At 47.8% G+C, this 21,025-nt stretch overlaps 2 protein-coding genes across 8 annotated transcripts in view; one reads left to right on the top strand and one right to left on the bottom strand.

Annotated features, from left to right (window-relative positions):
- The window catches only part of LOC111938423 (uncharacterized), a 114,174-nt gene extending 103,447 nt beyond the window's left edge, over positions 1-10,727 (bottom strand). For 2 of the 5 annotated variants that reach the window (XM_086852536.1, XM_086852535.1), the window contains exons 1-2: positions 10,354-10,727; positions 7,224-7,284 (exon numbers count right to left, since the gene is read on the bottom strand). In XM_086852536.1, the coding sequence (XP_086708662.1) occupies positions 7,224-7,284; positions 10,354-10,612 (320 nt within the window). In that variant the 5' untranslated portion in view covers positions 10,613-10,727. Of the gene's footprint in view, positions 1-7,223; positions 7,285-8,759; positions 8,805-8,953; positions 9,112-10,353 lie in introns of those variants that run through there. The other 3 variants (XR_002868983.2, XR_015276912.1, XR_002868985.2) reach the window with 3 other exon arrangements.
- A 2,518-nt stretch (positions 10,728-13,245) lies between these two features.
- PTPN1 (protein tyrosine phosphatase non-receptor type 1) overlaps positions 13,246-21,025 on the top strand; it is a 32,057-nt gene continuing 24,277 nt past the window's right edge. The window contains exon 1 of one of the 3 annotated variants that reach the window (XR_015277102.1): positions 13,246-13,416. Coding sequence is in view for 1 of the 3 variants with exons in the window: in XM_086853304.1 (XP_086709430.1) it covers positions 13,354-13,416 (63 nt within the window). In the remaining 2 variants the exon portion in view is untranslated. The remainder of the gene's footprint in view (positions 13,417-21,025) is intronic. The other 2 variants (XM_086853304.1, XR_015277103.1) reach the window with 2 other exon arrangements.

Consider the following 21,025-nt stretch of genomic DNA (forward strand, 5'->3'; position numbering starts at 1 on the left):
AAAAATGTATTTGTCACTTTACACAATGCTCAGGAAATCATGCTTTCTCTCTCTGAGATGCATGAATCCTTTAAAATAAACATGAAAATACGTCCAAGAATACAGGTCTTTTTCTACAACAGGGTATTGTGCATCTCTTGGATGCCAAAATAGTTATAATTGTTACACTGCTGCCTACTGAGTGGAAGATTTAGAAATGCACCTTTATATTCATGGAAGAGTAGCAGCAATTAGCAAAATTAATTTAGAAGTGTGAATTCTTTTTCAGTCTGGATTACAGTGTCCTTTAATTATGAAACAGTAAAACATTTATTATAATACTCTGAGTGCACAGACATGTTCAATGCTGTTCTTTACTGTGCGTCATGAACAACCCTGAGCGCTGCTAGACGTCCCAAAATTCATCAGTTCCTGGTTTTGCACATCAGAAGGGCCCAGCTGGCATGTTATGCCACATCATCCATCCGTGTAGCTTCCATATGTGGATTCTCTTATCCCTTATAAATTCAAGACTGTGCTCTGTTCTCCTGCCAAACCTAAGCAGCAGCTAACTTCTGAGGATGCTCTAAACATTCTATTTACTCTTTCTGTGCAAGCAGCTGTTGAAAGCTCCAGATAATGCAACTGAAGGCAAGCAGGTACAATACTGTCATAGAAAGAAAGATGATCTCTTCCATGCAAGGCTGGGCATTAGAGAGGGCACGAAACTGACTGCAGTAACTAAACCTTCATACAGACAATGATGGTGAATCCTGATTTGAATTTTGATAATTGTGATCCCTCAGTTTTGCAAATGTACAGATAACAGAAGCGTATTGTCATGCAGAGATAAGGATATTATTTTAAAAATAAATGCATACTATGTCAGCTCACAGGAATGTTTACAATTTGGGATGTGTGGTCTGTTTCTGTTTCTGAGCACTAGACAGTAACTATTCCAGGCTCAGGCTTCTTCCACTTACTATATTTAGAATTTAGCAGCCACTTTGCACTGAATCACATCTTTCTTCCTTCATGTTTCTCCAGATCGTAGCCAGTTCTGACCCTGAAGTTTACACAAGATTTTTCCCGAATTGCTGTCCGTGTTGTGAATCCCCACTGAAGCTCCTTGCAGTTCCATTAAGGAACACTGATAAATGTCCATTACCCAGCTGACTGAACATTACACGAGGATTCCTGGCTACAATGTCAGTTGAAAATCCATTCATTCATTCACTCCTTCCCAGCAGCATTCCTTGGCCTGGAGCCAGATGCCATTTGACGTCACGGCTCTAACCAGGAACATAATGTGCTGGCACTGGGACAAAACTTCTACTATGGAGAAAAAACAGCAACAAGTAGAAATTGATCACAGTGGCTGCAAAGAGGGAGTTTGGAGAATGAGGCTGAAGGCAAACCAGCAGAAAATTCCATCAACTATGTCAGGTCCAATATTTTGCTTTTGTTTTTCTGCACAGCACCTTCTTAGGTTACTACTCCAAAGCACCAATCCTATTAACACAGAAAGCACACCGCAGAAAGATGTCCTAAAATACTCAGTACTTTCCACTGTACTTTTTGCAGCACTTGCTGAAGTGCTCCAAAAGGTCTTTTATTTCTTGCTTTTTCACTTCAAATTATTTGAAACACAATAATCCAATGATTTATTTTTTGGTCTGCAATAGATTTGTATTTTAAAAAATCTGTGTTCTGTTTATTTGAGTTAAATATTAAACAGGTCTTTAAGTAGGGACTTTGCAGTGTTGGTACATAAAACTCAGAAGGTGGTTTAAGGACAGAAAAACAGTCTTGTCTCTTCATAACCATAATTAAGGTGCTGGGTAAAAAACAAAGACCAACAAGCTTCCAAACTAACTACTAAGCACAGAACTAAAATAATAACAAATATGAAAAAGACTAGGAAATATTTGAAGAGCAACAACTGCAGTGGGTGTTGCTGATATGAATTAAGAATGCCAGACTGACAACCACCAGAGTTCCATCACTGATACCCAGAGCTGTGGCGCTGCAGCCATTGACTTGTAAAGGTTCATAGGAGAAATTTCCTGATCTGTCTATGAGTCCTGTGGTGGTCTATCACAAAATTAATACTGGAAACAGATGTATATGCTGGTTATTTAAAATGTAATCCTCAAGAAAATCTTCTGAGGATATCCATCACCTTCCTGTTTGTGGGAGTTCTTGGGCTCTTCACAGAAGATGCTGAGCTTTAATTACTCTGGAATCTGAGGCTGCTCAGCCAATGCCACCAGACAGCTCTCTGAACTTCAGTGCCTCTTTGAGGACTCTGCTCCTGCTCACTTCAGGCTGGAAGGACATCTTGGGAAATGAGCTGTGCTCTTCCTCAATGTGAGGCTAAACTAGAATTATGAATATCTCTCAGTTTCAGCAATTCCTTTTGGCCCAGGTCATCAGACTCACAGCATCAGTAAGTGGAGTGTCCAAACCCCTTTTCAGCTGAATATACCCAGTCATCAGGGACAGAAGAAGTGGAAAAAGTTCACAAACATTGTGTTTCATTGAAATCTGGAACTACTTAAGCTGACATGAGACAAATCTGGACAATAGCATCCCCACTCTGCACGGAAAAAATGCCCTGCCCAAGCCCACATATCTGTTCCATGGAGAGTTTTAAGTGGGGTGCCAGAGTCTAATCAACCTCTCAAAGCTTATCTCATATCCAAGTAGCTGCTAATCAGCAGGGCATTGATAATAATGACAGCTGATAAAACTGAGCACGGCTGAAATAGCACTGGACAGTGTCTAGAGTGAAGTGCACGCTACACCTGCCCACACCTGTACATGGGTGAATGACAGTGAATTCTTGTCAGGTCACATTATCACTGAAAGATTATCCTGGCTTTGGAAATGGTAGTTTGAGTTAAACCCCCAAATGGACAAAATATTACCTATCAATTTAACATTAGTACATAATGACTAAATTAGAAGTCATTTTAGTTTTCTAATCTCATAACATTTAAACCATAATTGTAACATTATTTATTCCATCCCCTTTGTAAGTTGTTCTTATTGACTGCTCTTAGTTTGAGCAGTAAAGAGTATTTCGAAAGTAGGCACAGATTTATCTCTTAATTTGTAATGGATGCTCTGCTACCTTCACATCTCACTGAGCCACTTCTCTTTGACTAAAGCTTCATTACTGAGCATTTACCACTCTTTGGTCAAACTGCCCTCAGGCTCATATATCCATCCTTCTCCCATGCCTGGCTTTACATTGATAAAATCTGCTTCACGAGAGATAAAAAAATTTAAATATATATATATATATATATATATATATATATATATATAAAAATTATTACAATTATTCAATTCAATATTTTTCATACTTTTAAGCTCTAATGCAAAATTTTGATCTCACCTCAGCTGGATTTTGCCTGCCAACAGCTTGGATTCTCTCTAATCCCTAAAAAACTGCTGTATTGCAAAAGCAATTGGTTGGATGCCTCTTATGAAATCATTAATTTTACAAGTTCTATGATATTTTGAATAACTTATTTAATGGATTTCCCCTTGTTCATTATTTACTTGGGATCAATGGCTCATGTGCAGAATGTGCAAACCTAAACACAAACAAGCCCCAACTGCCTCATTGCCCCAAAACACAGCTTTGGTTTTGGGTGTGCATAGCCCCACCTAATCCAAGCAGGGACACGGTGCCAGAATTCCAGGCCATGGATCTCACATCCCAGGGCTCTGCTCATCTGGGCAGCACATGCAGGACAAGCAGGGTACAAACACTGCCCAGAGAGGAGGAGTGAAACCAAGATCATGCTCAAAGGCCAGAAGCCATTGGATGCAACCCCTGTTTGAACCACTTGAGGCTGGTCAGGAATAAATATCTGAGAAATATCCTGAAGCACCAAAATCTGGCTGCATTCCAAACTGGAACAAAAGAAAGATCTCCCAAATCTTTTCCAAGAGGAGAGCAGGAGCACATAACCCTTGTAACAGGCAGGCAAATCTCAAACAGCCAATTCTTTCAGACCCTGCTCTGAGACACAGGAGGCACAAGGCAAAGCTGGGACTGTCAGCACTGACCACTGGACGTCCCCATCTTCTGCAATGAGAGGGTCCCTCACATTCTCTTCCTTTGGCTACAAGTTCCATCTGAGGCTCAGATGTTTTTATAAAAAGTACACATCCACAAGTGTTTTCAAAAAACAGCATTTTTAGACAAAGAATGCTGTGCTAAAACATTCCCAGCCAGTGCTCAATCCCTGTTCTTCCAAGCTCATTTACATATTTCTATTGTAGATAAGGAAACTAAAGCTTGAACCCCAGGCTGCTGTGATTCACTGAAGTGTTGCATGGTGGAATGAATTTCAGAGATGCTGCTTCACTGAAAAACTGCAATTTGTTGTAAAGACACCGCCTTTTCCTGCACCTCAAACTACGCTTTGGCAACAGAGATTTTTCACTCCATAAAACAAGATGTTCTAATTGAAAGCATTGAAAATGCTTTGCTGTAGCAGAGATGAAGTCCCTTGTTCCATCTTAAAAGTTCCTTGTGGGGAAAAAAAAATAACAACAACAACAAAGCTAAAATGACCCTGAAACCAATAATAAAATAGTATGGAAATTATCCTGTTGTGAACAAATCCTCTGTGGATAAAGGAGGTTTCTGGTTTTTTAAAGGACCTTAGTCCCTAAAATACGTATTAGTTTTGGTTGCCATGCACACCTGCTCCCTGAGAGGTCACTGTGACCCATTCACATTGATCTACATACAGATAGGAGCAAAATGTTGATATTTTGTAAGTGTTCCATGTTTTCACACACAATATCTTTATAGGAACTAGAATATATTGGCTTGGTTAAATTTTCTCCTATTTTATCAGCTACAAAAGAGAGATTCATTCCTGCTAGAAGGGTTTTCTTTCTAAAGAAAAGCTTGTGATTCAATTCTTTATCATGAGCACTCAGACAGCATTCATGTGTGGCGTGCCTGATGCCACAGACAGAGAAAGTAACTGATTTTTAAAGACACTAAACAGCACAATCATTCTTGGATCGAATGAGAGCAGCTCTGAAAGCCAGTGGTGACAGGTCAGCAAAGAACACAAGCCCTTAGATTCAATAAATCAGGTGTTAATAGGCTGAAAGGGAGATTACAGGTGAAACAGAACCATTTCCATTTCCATTCAGCATTAAGGGAGTTTGATGTCTGTGCTGAGAACACGGGACTCAGGCAGGAGGGTGGAAGCACAGAGCAGATAATTCATCTCAATCATCAGAGAGTGTACACCGGGAAGAGCCTTGGTTTAGGGTTCTTTTAGTACTTTATAATAACAAAGACCTGAAAACTCAGTTTCTGTTTCCCACCTTTCAGCAGGCATTTCCCAGGCCTTGCAGAACCAGGTAACTGTCAGTGAATAATGACACAGTTGTTCTCCAGTTTATATGACAATTGTTTCAGCTACCTGGCAGGTCAGGGAGAGCAGCAGCAGCTCTCCACCACCACAGCCATGGATTGTGCAATTCGCTTGTCACTTGAGAAAACAGTGGATAGAGCCAAGAGGATTTCAGAGCAGCCAATATGGGTTAAACCTCAGTCCCACCACCCTGCCCATTCTCCACCCCAACGCCTCCTCCTGCACACGCACAACTTCTCCCTTCTGTTTATTTTTCGTTTTAAACACTCTAAGCAGAAATTGACTTTGGCTGCTTTTCCTGAACTCTGAAGTGTTTGAGCAGATAAGATTCAGATAACCCATCAGAAGAAAGTTTCATAGGTCCCTCTTCTCCTGGCAGGTGGTCACCAAGGCCAGCCATGCACTCAGGTTTCTTTGCCCAGCTGAAGGATTTTTCTGTCTCATTTACTTTCCAAGTAAATTTACTTTTATCCAGATTTGAAATTTTTACAGTATCTCACTTGGAAAAAGATACTCATTTATATACAATGCTGGGGAAATCCAAAGTGCAAATCTCCCTGCTGCCATCCCAAATGTGGCAGTAGTTTCCCAAACAGATTTAGTGAGCCCCTCAGACTCAGCAAAAGGGAGCTGATCTGAGCTCCTCCTCCTTTATGGGAAATAAATAAAGAGTGATAAAACTCTCAAAAGTACTAAGATGTGTCTCCAGAAATAACTGCTCTTTAGAGGACAATGTAAAAATAGTTACATTTGTTTCAAGGAAACATTGGTTAAAATGGATAAGCTTTTATTTTCCTATCACTATTTTTTCCACTTAAAGGCTTACCTGAAATGAGAAGACTCCTAGACAAAAAGGAATTCAGGCTGTTCTTTCCACACAAGATATTTGCTGTAACTACAGTCTTACTTATGTCTGGCATGGATTTTGTCACCAATATAATAATAATAATACTTCTAATTATTATTATTACTACTACTACTACTAAAAATAATAACATTTTAGAACAAAGTTTACTGTGGATCACTGAAATTGTAGAATTAGCTGGAGTGTCTCAGGATGGAGTCTTGAGTGGTAATACTGGTTTATGGTACTGATATTAATCTCCTGCTCTCCTCCTGCCCCAGCATCAATGTGTTCTAGAAACATTGATATGTTAATCTAGATAAATTGATAAATATACAAGAAATACTGTTTATGTGCCATGTAGTTCACTGTACTAGAGACCTGATCTTGCTTAAAACTAATCCAGGAAAAAACCTCTTTTTTTGGGGGGTGTGGTTTTTTGGTGGTAGTGATGGTGTTTTTGGGGGGATTTTGTTGTGGTTTTTTTAATAGCTGTGTTCCCAACTCCATTCCCAAGTGCAGCTGCATAAACACAGTGGCTGGGAGAGCTGCAGGGGTGGGACACCACAGAAACCAGCAGCAGGTGGCAAAGGAGGTGAGGCTCAGTCGATATTGCTGCCACACACTCGGATACCCAGCCTCAAGTGCACTCAGCAAATGTAACTAGAACTCACTTTGCTGCAAGCTAAGGCTGCTGGCAGCAAGGAGCTCAGGGAAGACTGCAAAACCCTGCAGGAATCCCAGGAAAATCTGCAGCTGGCTCGCTTGCCCTGACTGCCGGCTGTGCTCACACCGAGGACACAGCCCCTCAGTAGGAAACCCGTGCTGGAAACTCACACCTGAGCTAATGCTCCCCTGCATTTGTAAAACCATCAGCCACAGCTTGGGATGAAATGCACACATTCCCTTGCACATTTGTATCTTCAGTGTGAGGGGGGAATATATTTCTGCTTGCCAGACAGATGTGCAGGCTGAGCACTCACCGTTCTGCAGCCCTGGGAAGCGCAGGTGAAGGCGACTCCAGACTCAGGGATGCTGTATCTGCTGCAAGGAAAAAGCATCATGTAAGGAAAGGGTTGCTGAAAACATTCTGTCATTAATCTAAAATACTGCATGAGGCATAAAACACTGACTGAAAGGCTGGGGGAAAATGACCTTACAATCATAAACACATGCACATCTCTCCAGACACTAGAGAGCACATCCCACCTGAGTCCCTTGTGACAGAGCCAACTGCATCTGGAAATCTTTATTTAGAAAACTAAACAATCTGACAAGATTTGAACACAAACCTCCTGAAGCCTAATGCTGTGGAACTAAAGCCAGATCTGCAAGTGTAATTTCATTCTATTATCACATTAGCCATAAAAAAAGTCTTCTTATTAGCTGCTGCTTGACTTAAAAATCCTGTGCACGAGTAAAATCCAGGCTGTGATCACCACGAGCAGTAAGGCCTGGAGTGCCATCCAACGGTGAGACAGTCATTAGCAGCTCTGATTAAAGATTTCTGCCTCTACCTGCTCCTGCCACAGCGGGATATGAAACACCCTGCAAACCCATGGAGCTCTAAAACATCAGCTGAAGGTGCCCAGTTATTTCTACACTCCTTTAACAGAGGCAGTAAGCAGAGTTTTTGATATCCCAGTCTTGTTTACAGCATTCAGGTTATCCCATCCCAACCAGGACTTGTGTTTCCCAAAAGGTAAAGCCTGCCAACTGACAGAGCAGCAGAGGAGTCACATATCCTGCCACTCCAAAGCTTGTGTATCTGTGTATTTGCAACCTTCTCCATCAAGTTGCTTTGAACTGTGGAGGATGAAGAGAGGATATTAAATGTAGGATTGAGTTTGGACAAGCACCTGCCCTTTTTATGAAATAGAAATAAATCATACAATCCAACCCTTTCCTGTGGATTCTCATTGTCATTTCAAGGGCCAGGCTCTAGTGGACAATTTGAAAATCAAAACCTCTGAATCAGACTATACTGGGATGAAAAAACAATGTACCTTAAGTTGCACAGGTTGGAATTATTTTGGGAAGGGAATACCTTCTTCTGTGCAAAGAGCAAGAAGGGTTGTGTCCTGAGACCACAGAACATTTTCATTTACCTAATCCTCCATTATTATATGGATCTAAGTCACCAGTAATGCTTTTAATCTCTTCTGTGTTTTTTTTTACTGCAATGCTTTGCAGATTTTGCAACTTTTAGTATTTTGTAAGGTAGATCATAAATTTCCTAAAGGCTGTTAGGAAATTTTTTGCTGCTCTGCATTTGTTTGGAGGCACAATTTGAGGATTAAATTTCTATCAAAGGGTGAACATGTTTGTTGGGCACAGATGTCTGATCCAAACAGCCCTTTTCAGGCCATATTTTTGGCTGGAATATATTTCAGACATTCAGCTCTACTGGGACAGGCACCCTAAAGCGTGGAGCCAGTTGAGTCCAGCTCAGCATTGGGGTAAACAGGTATTGCCCTCTCTGGCTTCAGCTGGAGTTATAAACCCAGAGATTAATTTACCCTTTTTCCATTGCAAGGCAGGACTGGAAATGAAAGCAGACCTTCCTGTAACAATTCCAATCCAGACATTCCTATTAGCTTTCCTATTCTATCCCAGTCATCGCTAAATTGTATCGTAAGATTTATATTTCTTTTCATTTGTACTGCTTCCTACTAAGGAGAAAATAGTTCAGAAGCCACCAAAGAAATCTTACAACCCAAGCCAGACTATGCCAGGGCCAACTTTCCCTGCAGAAGCACTTCAGACTGCAATAGTGTGCCGGTGGAACAGCACCCGCTCCCAGCGCGGAACGGCTCGGAACGGTGTGAACTGGCACAGCACCCGTTCCCAGCACGGAACGGCTCGGAGCGGTGTGAATCCTTGCGGAGGAGCCGTGCCCGTTCCCAGCACGGAACGGCTCGGAACCGTGTGAACTGGAGCAGCACCCGTTCCCAGCACGGAACGGCTCGGAACCATGTGAATCCTTGCGGAGGAGCCGTGCCCGTTCCCAGCACGGAACGGCTCGGAACGGTGTGAACTGGAGAAGCACCCGTTCCCAGCACGGAACGGCTCGGAACCGTGTGAATCCTTGCGGAGGAGCCGTGCCCGTTCCCAGCACGGAACGGCTCGGAACGGTGTGAACTGGAGAAGCACCCGTTCCCAGCACGGAACGGCTCGGAACCGTGTGAATCCTTGCGGAGGAGCCGTGCCCGTTCCCCCGGCGCTGCTGGCCACGGCCGCCCAGCGGGCCCGGCTCCCTTGGCTCCCGCGGCTCTCCCGGTGGGCGAGTGACACCAAGCGGCTCCTGCCAGTGCTACGGGCCCCAGCCTGCCGCAGGGCTGCTTCTTCGGGGGCTGCATCTCCCGGGGCTCCTTCTTCGGGGCTCCTTCTCTGCTGGGTTCCATCTCCCGGGGCTCCTTCTCCCAGAGCTCCATCTCCCGGTGCTCCATCTCCCTGGGCTCCATCTCCCTGGGCTCCATCTCCCTGGGCTCCATCTCCCTGGGCTCCATCTCCCCTGGGCTCCATCTCCCTGGGCTCCATCTCCCGGGGCTCCATCTCCCTGGGCTCCATCTCCCTGGGCTCCATCTCCCTGGGCTCCATCTCCCGGTGCTCCATCTCCCTGGGCTCCATCTCCCTGGGCTCCATCTCCCCTGGGCTCCATCTCCCCTGGGCTCCATCTCCCTGGGCTCCATCTCCCCTGGGCTCCATCTCCCGGGGCTCCATCTCCCTGGGCTCCATCTCCCTGGGCTCCATCTCCCTGGGCTCCTCGCCGGAGCTCCTCCGGGCACAGCACACCGGCTGCGGTGTGCGGAGAGGGACCCCGGCCCTCGCACACCTGAGGGACCCCCCTAACCCTCACACACCTGAGGGATCCCCCCAACTCTCACACACCTGAGGGATCCCCCCAACTCTCACACACCTGAGGGATCCCCCCAACCCTCACACCTGAGGGATCCCCCCAACCCTCACACCTGAGGGATCCCCCCAGCCCTCACACCTGAGGTACCACGGGCACAACGTCGTTCCCTGACACGCTGACCCCCGGCCTGGTGTGGAGTCCCAGTCCCACCTCTGATGTCGCATCTCCTTCTCCTCACTCTCATCTTTGCTCACCTGGCCCCTGGTCCCAGCCCAATGCCGCTGCCAGGCTGTCCCCGCTGTCCCCGCGGCCAGGCTGTCCCCTGCCGTGTGGCACTGCCAGGCTGTCCCCTGCCGTGTGGCACTGCCGTGTGGCACTGCCCGGCTCCTGTCCCCTGCCGTGTGGCACCGCCAGGCTGTCCCCTGCCGTGTGGCACTGCCCGGCTCCTGTCCCCTGCCGTGTGGCACTGAAGCGACGTTGGCCCCTCACAGCTGCTGCTGTTCCCACGCTCATCAGGGCACAAGGACCCAGCAACCCCAACCCACGAACATCCCAATTCCCTCTCTAGGTTCGGGGTCTGAAGAGGTAAAGCTGTTATGGGGCCACAGAGGTAAAGGTGTTATGGGGGCCATAGAGGTAAAGCTGTTATGGGGGCCATGGAGGTAAAGCTGTTATGGGGCCACAGAGGTAAAGGTGTTATGGGGCCACAGAGGTAAAGGTGTTATGGGGGCCATAGAGGTAAAGGTGTTATGGGGGCCATACAGATAAAGGTGTTATGGGGGCCATAGAGGTAAAGGTGTTATGGGGGCCATAGAGGTAAAGGTGTTATGGGGGCCACAGAGGTAAAGGTGTTATGGGGCCACAGAGGTAAAGGTCTTATGGGGGCCATAGAGGTAAAGGTGTTATGGGGCCATAGAGGTAAAGCTGTTATGGGGCCATAGAGATAAAGGTGTTATGGGGCCATAGAGGTAAAGGTGTTATGGGGCCATACAGATAAAGCTGTTATGGGGCCACAGAGGTAAAGGTCTTATGGGGGCCATAGAGGTAAAGGTGTTATGGGGCCATAGAGGTAAAGGTGTTATGCAGGAGTGTATCCACAAAGCTGGGAAAGGGTCTGGACTGTCCTGTGAGGGGGCTGAGGGAGCTGGAAAGGGGCTGGAGAATTGCTGAGGGAGCTGGGGGGGCTCAGCCTGGAGCAAAGGGGGATCAGGGGGCCCTTGTGGCTCTGCACAAGTCCCTGGCAGGAGGGGACAGCCGGGGGGGATTTGGGATCTGCTCACAGGGAACAGGGACAGGAGGAGAGGGAACGGCCTCAGGCTGGGCCAGGGGAGCTCAGGGGGGACAGCAGCAGGAATTTCCCCATGGAAAGGGAGCTCAGGCACTGGAACTGCCCAGGGAGGGTTGGATCCCATCCCTGGAGTGTCCCAGCAATTCCTGGAGGTGGCACTGAGTGCTCTGGGACAAGGTGGGCACAGCTGGGACTCCATGGGCTGGGAGGGATTTTCCAACCCAAACGACTCTGTGATTCTATGATTTGGCATAAATTGGCATCCACATATTGAGAGGGTCCCAGTTTTCTAGCCCTAGATATCATTGTATGTAAAAGAAAAGCCAGAATTCTGCGGCACATCCATCAGTTTGCTGTGCTTCACCAAAATGAGAGTCACAGTGTGTGCCACTGCTGCAAATCGCTTCTTATTTTATATGGGCATACACAGGTAAAAGCAAATATTTATAAAGTAATGTACCCACTCAAAAAATTCCAGTTATTTAGTAAAATCATTTATTGAACCAGACTGACACATTTAAAATATTACTTGTCATGCATATTGACACAGAGATGGACAGAGATTTATGAAGAAATATGAGATACACTGATTTTCTAGGTTACTCTGTGAAATCTTCAGCCAAATATCAATTTACTTGGGATATTTATATCTGTATGGTTGGAATATCTGGATTTCAAATCCAGGAGTAAGGACAGGGCTCTCTGAGATGTGTAGGCTACAGCTCCATTTGGAAATGGACGGCCTTATGAAAAGGCTGAGCTAGAGTGGCAGCTTTGCCTCCTGGGACAGGACCATAGCACCTGGATAGCGATGGCCATTCCAGAGCAGGAATGCGAGAGCCGAGAACGGATGGTCAAACAGCATCCGGAGCTTGTTCATTTCCTTACATCAAAAGGCATGGGGCAACTGACACAAGTACATTTCATCCGCGGACCGTCAGAGAAAACCCTGTCCATCCTCTGAGTGCAGCCAGGTGGAATGTCTCGGCGGTCGCTAAGCGAGCCCATCCTCTGCACAACCACATCTGGCAGTGCCTGCCCCAGCGCCTTCCTGTGCACAACTGGGGCTGCGGCTGCTCCTGCCGGGACCACCGCGGGCCTCGGCCGCTCCTGCCGAGAGCCCGGCCCGGCCCGAACGGCTCCGCTCCGCCGCGTCCTCACCGCAAACGGGGCCGGGGAGGCTGGGGGGGCTGAGGGGGCTGGGGAGGCTGAGGGAGCTGGGGAGGCTGGGGAGGCTGAGGGGGCTGGGGAGGCTGGGGGAGCTGGGGAGGCTGAGGGGGCTGGGGGGGCTGAGGGGGCTGAGGGGGGCTGGGGAGGCTGAGGGGGCTGGGGAGGCTGAGGGGGCTGAGGGGGCTGGGGGAGCTGGGGAGGCTGAGGGGGCTGGGGGGGCTGAGGGGGCTGGGGAGGCTGAGGGGGCTGGGGGGGCTGAGGGGGCTGGGGGGGCTGAGGGGGCTGAGGGGGCTGGGGGGGCTGGGGAGGCTGAGGGGGCTGGGGAGGCTGAGGGGGCTGGGGGAGCTGGGGGGGCTGAGGGGGCTGAGGGGGCTGGGGAGGCTGGGGAGGCTGGGGGGGCTGGGGGGGCTGAGGGGGGCTGGGGGAGCTGGGGAGGCTGAGGGGGCTGAGGGGGCTGGGGAGGCTGGGGAGGCTGGGGGGGCTGAGGGGGCTGGGGGGCTGGGGAGGCTGAAGGGGCTGGGGGGGCTGGGGGGCCCCGGGCCCGGCCCGCTGGTGGCCGGCACCAGCCGCGCTGCCCCTGCCCTCCCCCGCAGCCCCTGCCCGGCCCCGCAGCCCCGGCCCTGCCCGCAGCCCCCGGCCCACAGGGCGGGCGCTGTCCCGCTCCCACCGCCCCGGACGTCGCGTCGCCGGGGCGGGTGCGCAGTTCCGGCGGCAGCGGAGGGCGGGGGCCGGGCACAGCCGCCGCGGCCTCGGCAGCAGCTGCAGCCCGAGCGGCGCGGGGGGCCAGGCCCCCGCCATGGAGATCGAGAAGGAGTTCCAGCGGCTCGACCAGGCCGCCAGCTGGGCCGCCATCTACCAGGTGAGGGGCAGCGCCCGGCCGGTCTGCCCCCGCGGCGGGCGAGGAGCGCTGCTCCGGCTGCTCCGGCTGCTCCGGCTGCTCCGGCTGCCCCGGCTGCCCCGGCTGCCCCGGCTGCTCCGGCTGCTCCGGCTGCTCCGGCTGCTCCCGCTGCCTCTCTGTGCCTCCTGTGCCTCCTGTGCCTCCTGTGCCTCCTGTGCCCCTGTACCTCCCTGTGCCTCCTGTGCCTCCTGTGCCCTCTTGTGCCTCCTGTGCCTCCTGTGCCTCCCTGTGCCTCCTGTGCCTCCTGTGCCTCCCTGTGCCTCCTGTGCCTCCCGTGCCTCCCGTGCCTCCTGTGCCCCCTGTACCTCCCTGTGCCTCCTGTGCCCTCCTGTGCCTCCTGTGCCTCCTGTGCCTCCTGTGCCTCCCGTGCCTCCTGTGCCTCCCGTGCCTCCCTGTGCCTCCCGTGCCTCCCTCTCCCCGCGATGCCGCCGGTGATCCCCGAGGGCCAGCCCTGCCCTGCCCTGCCCTGCCCTGCCCTGCCCTGCCCTGCCCTGCCCTGCCTTGCCCTGCCCGGGCACCGCTGCCCGCCTCCCCCGCCCCAAGGACACCGGGAGCTGTCCCCGCTCCCCGCGGCGGGCGGGACCCCGGCCGGGCTGACCGGGAGGAGATGCCCGGGAGGAGATGCCCGGGAGGAGATGCCCAGGGAGGAGATGCCCAGGGAGGAGATGCCCCGGAGGAGATGCCCAGGGAGGAGATGCCCCGGAGGAGATGCCCCGGAGGAGATGCCCAGGGAGGAGATGCCCGGGAGGAGATGCCCAGGGAGGAGATGCCCAGGGAGGAGATGCCCCGGGAGGAGATGCCCAGGGAGGAGATGCCCCGGAGGAGATGCTCAGGGAGGAGATGCCCGGGAGGAGATGCCCAGGGAGGAGATGCCCAGGGAGGAGATGCCCGGGAGGAGATGCCCGGGAGGAGATGCCCAGGGAGGAGATGCCCGGGAGGAGATGCCCAGGGAGGAGATGCCCGGGAGGAGATGCCCGGGAGGAGATGCCCAGGGAGGAGATGCCCGGGAGGAGATGCCCAGGGAGGAGATGCCCGGGAGGAGATGCCCAGGGAGGAGATGCCCAGGGAGGAGATGCCCCGGGAGGAGATGCCCAGGGAGGAGATGCCCCGGAGGAGATGCTCAGGGAGGAGATGCCCGGGAGGAGATGCCCAGGGAGGAGATGCCCAGGGAGGAGATGCCCGGGAGGAGATGCCCGGGAGGAGATGCCCAGGGAGGAGATGCCCGGGAGGAGATGCCCAGGGAGGAGATGCCCGGGAGGAGATGCCCGGGAGGAGATGCCCAGGGAGGAGATGCCCGGGAGGAGATGCCCAGGGAGGAGATGCCCCCGGAGGAGATGCCCCGGGCACATCGGTCCGGGTGAGCTGCTCGAGCTGCCCCTCCCGAGCCGATGGCAGCGAATCCATCAGATTTGTCTTTGGGTGGAACAGAAAAGCAGCGAAGGGGGCATCAAATGCATTTAGCTTTGCAGTCACCCTAATCATAAAACAGAGCCTGAAACAGCGTGTTAGCAGTACTTGTGGAACTGGAACTGGGTTTCAGTCGTGCTGTTTGCTGCATTTAGATTTTTTTGTGATACTTAAAACAACCCTGTGACAAATGTGAATGCTTACAATAATATTTGATTTCTGGATCCAGTTTCACATACAAGCCACAGAAGTTAGTGCTTTTATCTTTAAAAGTTCTTCACAGCTTTATCTAAAACGAAGCTTAAGAGAAGCTGAAATACATGAATGACTGGGAGGATGTGTTCAGTCAGATCAGGCAGCATTGCTGTAACATCCATTTGAATGTTTAAGCTGGTGTATTGCATAAATGAATGGCCTGCAATATAGACGTTGAGCTTCGCTTCTTTCAGTGTGAATTTCTCTGGCAATAGACCATTGAGAGAAGGAGTTGTATAAAAGTGAAATAAACGGACTTCAGTTTCAGAATCGCAGCAGGCGAGTTTTAACAGTAATAGCTTGCAGCGTGAACATCTTCAGTTGTCTGGCATTTAGAGAATAAGCGTGAAATGTTAAGGCTGCTTTTCAGAAGGTCCATTTCCTACATTTCCCTTCCCTGCCGGGTGTCAGTGCTTGCTGACTGTATGAAAGTCATGTGGATATATGACGTTATGTTTTTGCTGAACTGTTCTGCATGATTTGGTGTGTTGCAGGCTTAGTGCTCAGGAAATGATTTTGGGTAATAGAGCTTTGTAATTCGAGTGGTACATTTCTACAGGTACAATTTAATTACAGCAGTGAAATATCTAGGTAGAATGAGAGAATGGCCCATTTTCAATGAGGGATCAGCATTCAGTGATATTTTTGTCCTGCTCTTTTTGAATGATATGACTCAGTGGCCTGCTCAAACTGTGGCACAGCAGGAGCTTTGATTGCGGACTAGAATTCAATTTAAAAAAGGACTAAAGTGATTCTTTGATTTGTATCCAACTATTGACAAGCACAGGGAGTGGGTTTTTACTTATTTTTTTCCCCTGATTGATTAGTAGATATGTGCATCTATGTCATGAAATTCAGTTTCTCAACTGCATCCTGCTTTTAAATAAGCAGTTGGAAATGGCATCGTGGCAGGTCACGTCTGGAAGAACAGTGCACTCCTCTGTAATCTGTGCTTTTGGTGTCTGAGCTGTGACATTAACAAAGCAGTTTTCCTGCAGCGCTGGTTTTTGCTTGAAGAGTGCAGTAAGTAGAACAATGTATGTGATTGGTGCAGAAAAGCATCCTCCCCTAGGGTAACTGGGGCTTCTGGTACCTCAGAGTAGCTGCTGAAATCCACAGCTCTCAGCAGTGCTGCAGGTGGAGCAGACTGCAGCTCGCTCCCGTTCTTGTCTCAGTCTGTTATCTCCAGATACAGCACAGCATCTCCAGGAGGAATTGGCAGTAGATGGGGAGGTGTGGCTCAGGGGGACTTGTCTGGGTGCCACATGACTTGGAAGGGTTAAAATTGTCCATGCTGCTTTATTTTCTTGGACGAGCGGAAGCTGTGCTCAGCTATGATAGTACAGTTGTGAGAAAATAGAAATTAGATTGCTTTCTTTTTTCAGCAAAAATAATCCCCGGATGGGGACACAAACATTTCAAAATGAAGACCTCGTTTAGGTGATTTTGTGACAATCATGTCTTGGGCACTGCACAGTAGTGGAACCATTCTCTGTACAGCTGGTCAGAGCAGGGTGAGCAATGATGAAGTTCTTCATGTTCTCACAGTCTGGGGTTTCCCTGAATGTTTTTTTGGTTTTTAGTACCTATTTCTGTCCCTTACTTTCCTCTAGGTTTACTTGCTACAAGAACTATGGGCCATGAGATCCTGTGGAGGTTGTTCAGTGACCCAAGTGAGAAAAAGAACTGCTCAGGTTCCGGCTGTTGCTTGTGTTTTAGAGAAACATAAGCATAAAAAAGGCACATTCAAATTCAAATCCTCTCCCATAAAACAGTAAGTTAGAGGAATGTGAGCTTTACCATGTGGTAAAGGTGGCAGCAGAAAACAAATGCTTAGAGGTAGGTGAATGACATGCTCCCTGCAGAACTGTCATTAGAAGCAGCTATTGGAATGAAAAGCATTCTCTCTGGAGATGTCACAACAAAAAACCCATACCCCAAAGCTAAGGAAAGCACAGTGTAGGCTTTTAGAGCAGGGAGGAAAAGTAGATATTTGTCCAGAACATCAAAGCAACACTGGGTTGTCACTTGCTCACAGTGAGTGCAATGCTGGATTTTCACAGTGGTTTTACAGGCAGAAGTCTTTCAGAGCTTTAGGAGATATTTTAGTTTCTAACTTCTCACATGGGGTGATAGAATGAGATATTATCTTAAAAACACAACCCTCAAATACAGGTAGAGTTGCTTCTTGTGTTTATATAAACCAGATATGTTGACTTTAGTTTGTTGGCCAGTGATATTAACTTTGATGTGCTTATCAGGAGCAGTAAAAATACCTCTGAATTATTTACTGATGTACCATTCAACTGGGGATTCCATTCACTATGGATGGAGGCAGAGCTGACATCTGGGGACAGCTCATGCAGAGTTTTCCATGTGAAGGTAGCAAAAAGAAATTAAAATGTGCACTCTTTTCTAATTTTTATCTTTAGTGGAATATATAATGAGAAAGAACTGGATATCGTTTGGAAATGATATCCTGAAAACAGATCTCTCTCTGGAAAGCTGAGTTGGAGTTGGGTTTGAGGCCTGTAAATAACTGTTCTCAGTTTCTTTATTAATTTTTGAGGGTCTTTTTAACCAAATACTAATGTGAATGCTAGTTTTTCAAACCTCTCTAAGCTAAACTGAAACACTACAAATTATGAAAACGAATTAACTTCATTCAGATTATGGGAGGAAGATAGAAAGGTATTGTGGACAATTTGGATATCCCTCTATCAAGAGGGAAGAGGCTTGGGAATTTTTTTAGGTATTCACCATCTCTGGAAAAATGTTTGTAGAATCTGTGGATGGATTTTGATGCTGAAAGTAAACTGTGAGATGGTTGACCCTGAAGACTTGTAGCAGTGTGGTTGTGTTGTGTATTGGCAGTCAATGGACAGGAAGCTCTTCAAGAGGTGTTGGTTTATGAGCTGCAGCAGGAGTGCAGGCTGCAGTCTGGAAGCATTTGGGTTACTCCTTTGCTCGGCTGCTAAGCAGCAGATAAATTGTGGCTTGAACATGACTTTTTATAAATGAATCTTTATGTTTTATTCTGCCAGTTCTAGCTGCAGGTCTCTGCATGCACTGCCTTGCCACTGCTTAATTTGTGCTCTGTTGATTCATTTGAGGCTCAGCATAATTGGCTGTGGTTGTGGAAAGCTGGTTTAGAAGTCAGGGTTGCAGGGAGGCTCTGTGTTCCTTCAGTAAGTTGAAGATATTCCGTGTTTCCCTGGGCTGTACACTGAGTCCTACCTGTGTGCAGGGTTAGTGATGGAGGAGCAAAGTGTGTGTGGCTCACAAAGTCAGGATCCTCCTGAATCCAGAGCTGCTGTTTGGCTGCAGGTGATGGCAGCTTTGTCCCCTGGGACTGGCTCAGGGCACTCTGTACCTGGGTTAGCTTTTGCTGCTGGCTTTTTCAAAGCAGCACCACTTGTGTCTGCTGCTGGCAGATTTCAGATTGGGTAAGTCCCATTACATACAGCTACTGAGCCACCTGCTCTTGCTTATCTACAGAGTTTAAAATCTAAATACATGAACACAGAGCTTCTGTGATAGTCTAGCTGGGAGCAGAACATGGAAAAATGGAGCCTGTTTGCTTATCATTTGCTAAAAAAATTAGAAATCATACAATGTGCACAAAGCACTCACCTGCTTCTGAGCATTTTTGGAAGGGTTTCATGGTGTTAGTGTGTTCTTCCACACGGTACCATTGCCTCCTCTGTGTGCTGGAATCACACATGGATGGAGGGAAAGTGGTGAGGAGAAAGAGTGCTGGCCACATGCCAAATGATGGTAAATTCAAATAGAAATAGCCCTTGTAAGCAGAGAATAAAATGTGGTAGTGGTAGACCAAATATTTTTCAAACTAAAATAACTTTCTAAATACGCTGGGTAGGTTTGAAATAACAGTTCATCCTGTAGTTAACTAAACATTAAAATTGAATGTTTTCCTGTAGTGCCTGCTTTGCAAATGGACTTTCTCCAAGGGGTCTCTTTAGCTGAGACTTCATAAGATGTGGCTTACACTGAAATATCTCTGCTGCTTTCTTGTAAACATGAGAATTGCCAGGTTTGAAATCAGTGTCACTTGCATGACCCAGGTTTGGATTGTGAGTTTAGGCTCATTAGGTACCTGAGGATACTCAGTGATTCCTTACTCATTGCTCTCTGCAGTGTTCATAATGAACCAGGACTCCATCTGATCTCTGGGCTTGGATGTTTGCAGCGCTCACCATTGAGGTTTTCTGGTTTCTGGGTTTTTTTTAGTCATTGGTCAGCTTGTTTCATGTTGATCTGCAGAAGAGGTGGTTTTTTCCTCTCTGGTGCCAGGAGACATGCCCTTGCTGGTTTGACTGGGAGAGGCACTTTGATAGAGCATCCAAATGCCTTTGTGTGTTCACTTTGTAGATCCTGTAGTAAAAATGCCAATTCATTTTCTACCAAAGCCTGTGAATTCAGATGTGCTTTTTCTCTCACCCACGCAGGATACAGCTAAGATTCAACAGCTTGCCTGTCATATTATACCAAGAAAAACTGGTAAAAGTGATTCTTGGAAATGCATGTGATTCTGCTAATAGTGATAGCTGATCTACTTTCAAATTGGGTTGCATTTTCTGCATTTAAGAAAGCAGGTTCATAGAAGAGTAGAAAAAAATTTCTGTCCTGGTTGGGAAGGAAAATGAGCTGGCATAATATGCAACTTTTAGAAATGTTTTTAATTCTGTTTTTTCTTATTTTGAATTCTGTACTCTTTCTATGTGTAAGGTGTCTCAGCTTTTGGTTGATGTTTAGGAACATGTGGTTAAGGAGTCAAAAGTCGCCTTTGGCACTGAGGGTGAAGATTTACCTGTTTCACTCATGATGAAGAGATCGTTTAGTCAGATTTACATTGTTTTATGCATCCTTTTTCTTCTCCTCAGAAGGTTAAAACAGTTTCTGCATCAACAGAAACAGAAAATAAGGCAACAATCCAGCAGGTTTTGCATTCTGCCAGTTTGGGCAATTAAAGAAAAACCTCTGTAGAATTTAGGGGTGAGTTTGGAGCTGGGCAGACCTCGCTGCAGGCAGGGGAAACCCTCCCCACCCTCCCCTCTGGGCTGAAAGCTCTCTGTACTTCATGTACTGAAATAATTGCTAGTTCAAAATGCTACTCCAGAGTCCTATTGTGGCTATTATATCTGTGATCTCTCAGGTGCTTTTGCTTGTATCTGGAGTTCCCAGAATTTTATGCTGCTTCTGTCAAGTACTTGATTCGTCAAGTCCTTGATGCTGAGAGCCATCCTACAAAAGACACTCTGTTTCTCTGATTCTTTATATTTATATGGAACAAGTGTTCTACACATAGAGAGGAATGTTCTCATAACCTTCTTCCCTTGTGCACAGTTCAATGAGAATTGCTTGTTTATACCATTCCTGATCCCACAGTCACAGGTTACAGTAACATAAACAGCCTGACCTTTTAATGTGATGGCAGGAAGTAAAATGTGAAATCTATTTTAAAAATGCATCTTTGACTAAGGAAGAGTATACTTCCTTTTTCTGACATGAAAAATAACCCATGCTCGTTCAGAAGATCTCAATTCCATTTTTATTATGTGGGGACTGTTTTTTCCACTGTCTTCTGTACAGTCACTGCAGCTGCTTGTAGGACTAAACCTCTGCCATCCTCATGTGGGATTGTGTCTCCTTCCTTAACATTTGCATAGCCATCAGTGACTAAAGATGGGGCTACAGGAAAAGCACAACTCTGACACAAACAAGAGGTTTTAGTAAGAGGAACTTCTTTTGGAAAGAAGGAAAGGGTGGGTCATTGGAGCAAGAACTGGAAAAATACTACATAGCTTATTAAACAGCTAAAATACATATTGACACATTGGACAGAATTTCTGAATATTTCCAGAAGTGGAAGAGATATGGGGAATTT

The sequence above is a fragment of the Cyanistes caeruleus genome, chromosome 16, assembly GCF_971803275.1.
Source record: "Cyanistes caeruleus chromosome 16, bCyaCae1.hap1.1, whole genome shotgun sequence".
Taxonomy (NCBI): Eukaryota; Metazoa; Chordata; class Aves; order Passeriformes; family Paridae; genus Cyanistes; species Cyanistes caeruleus.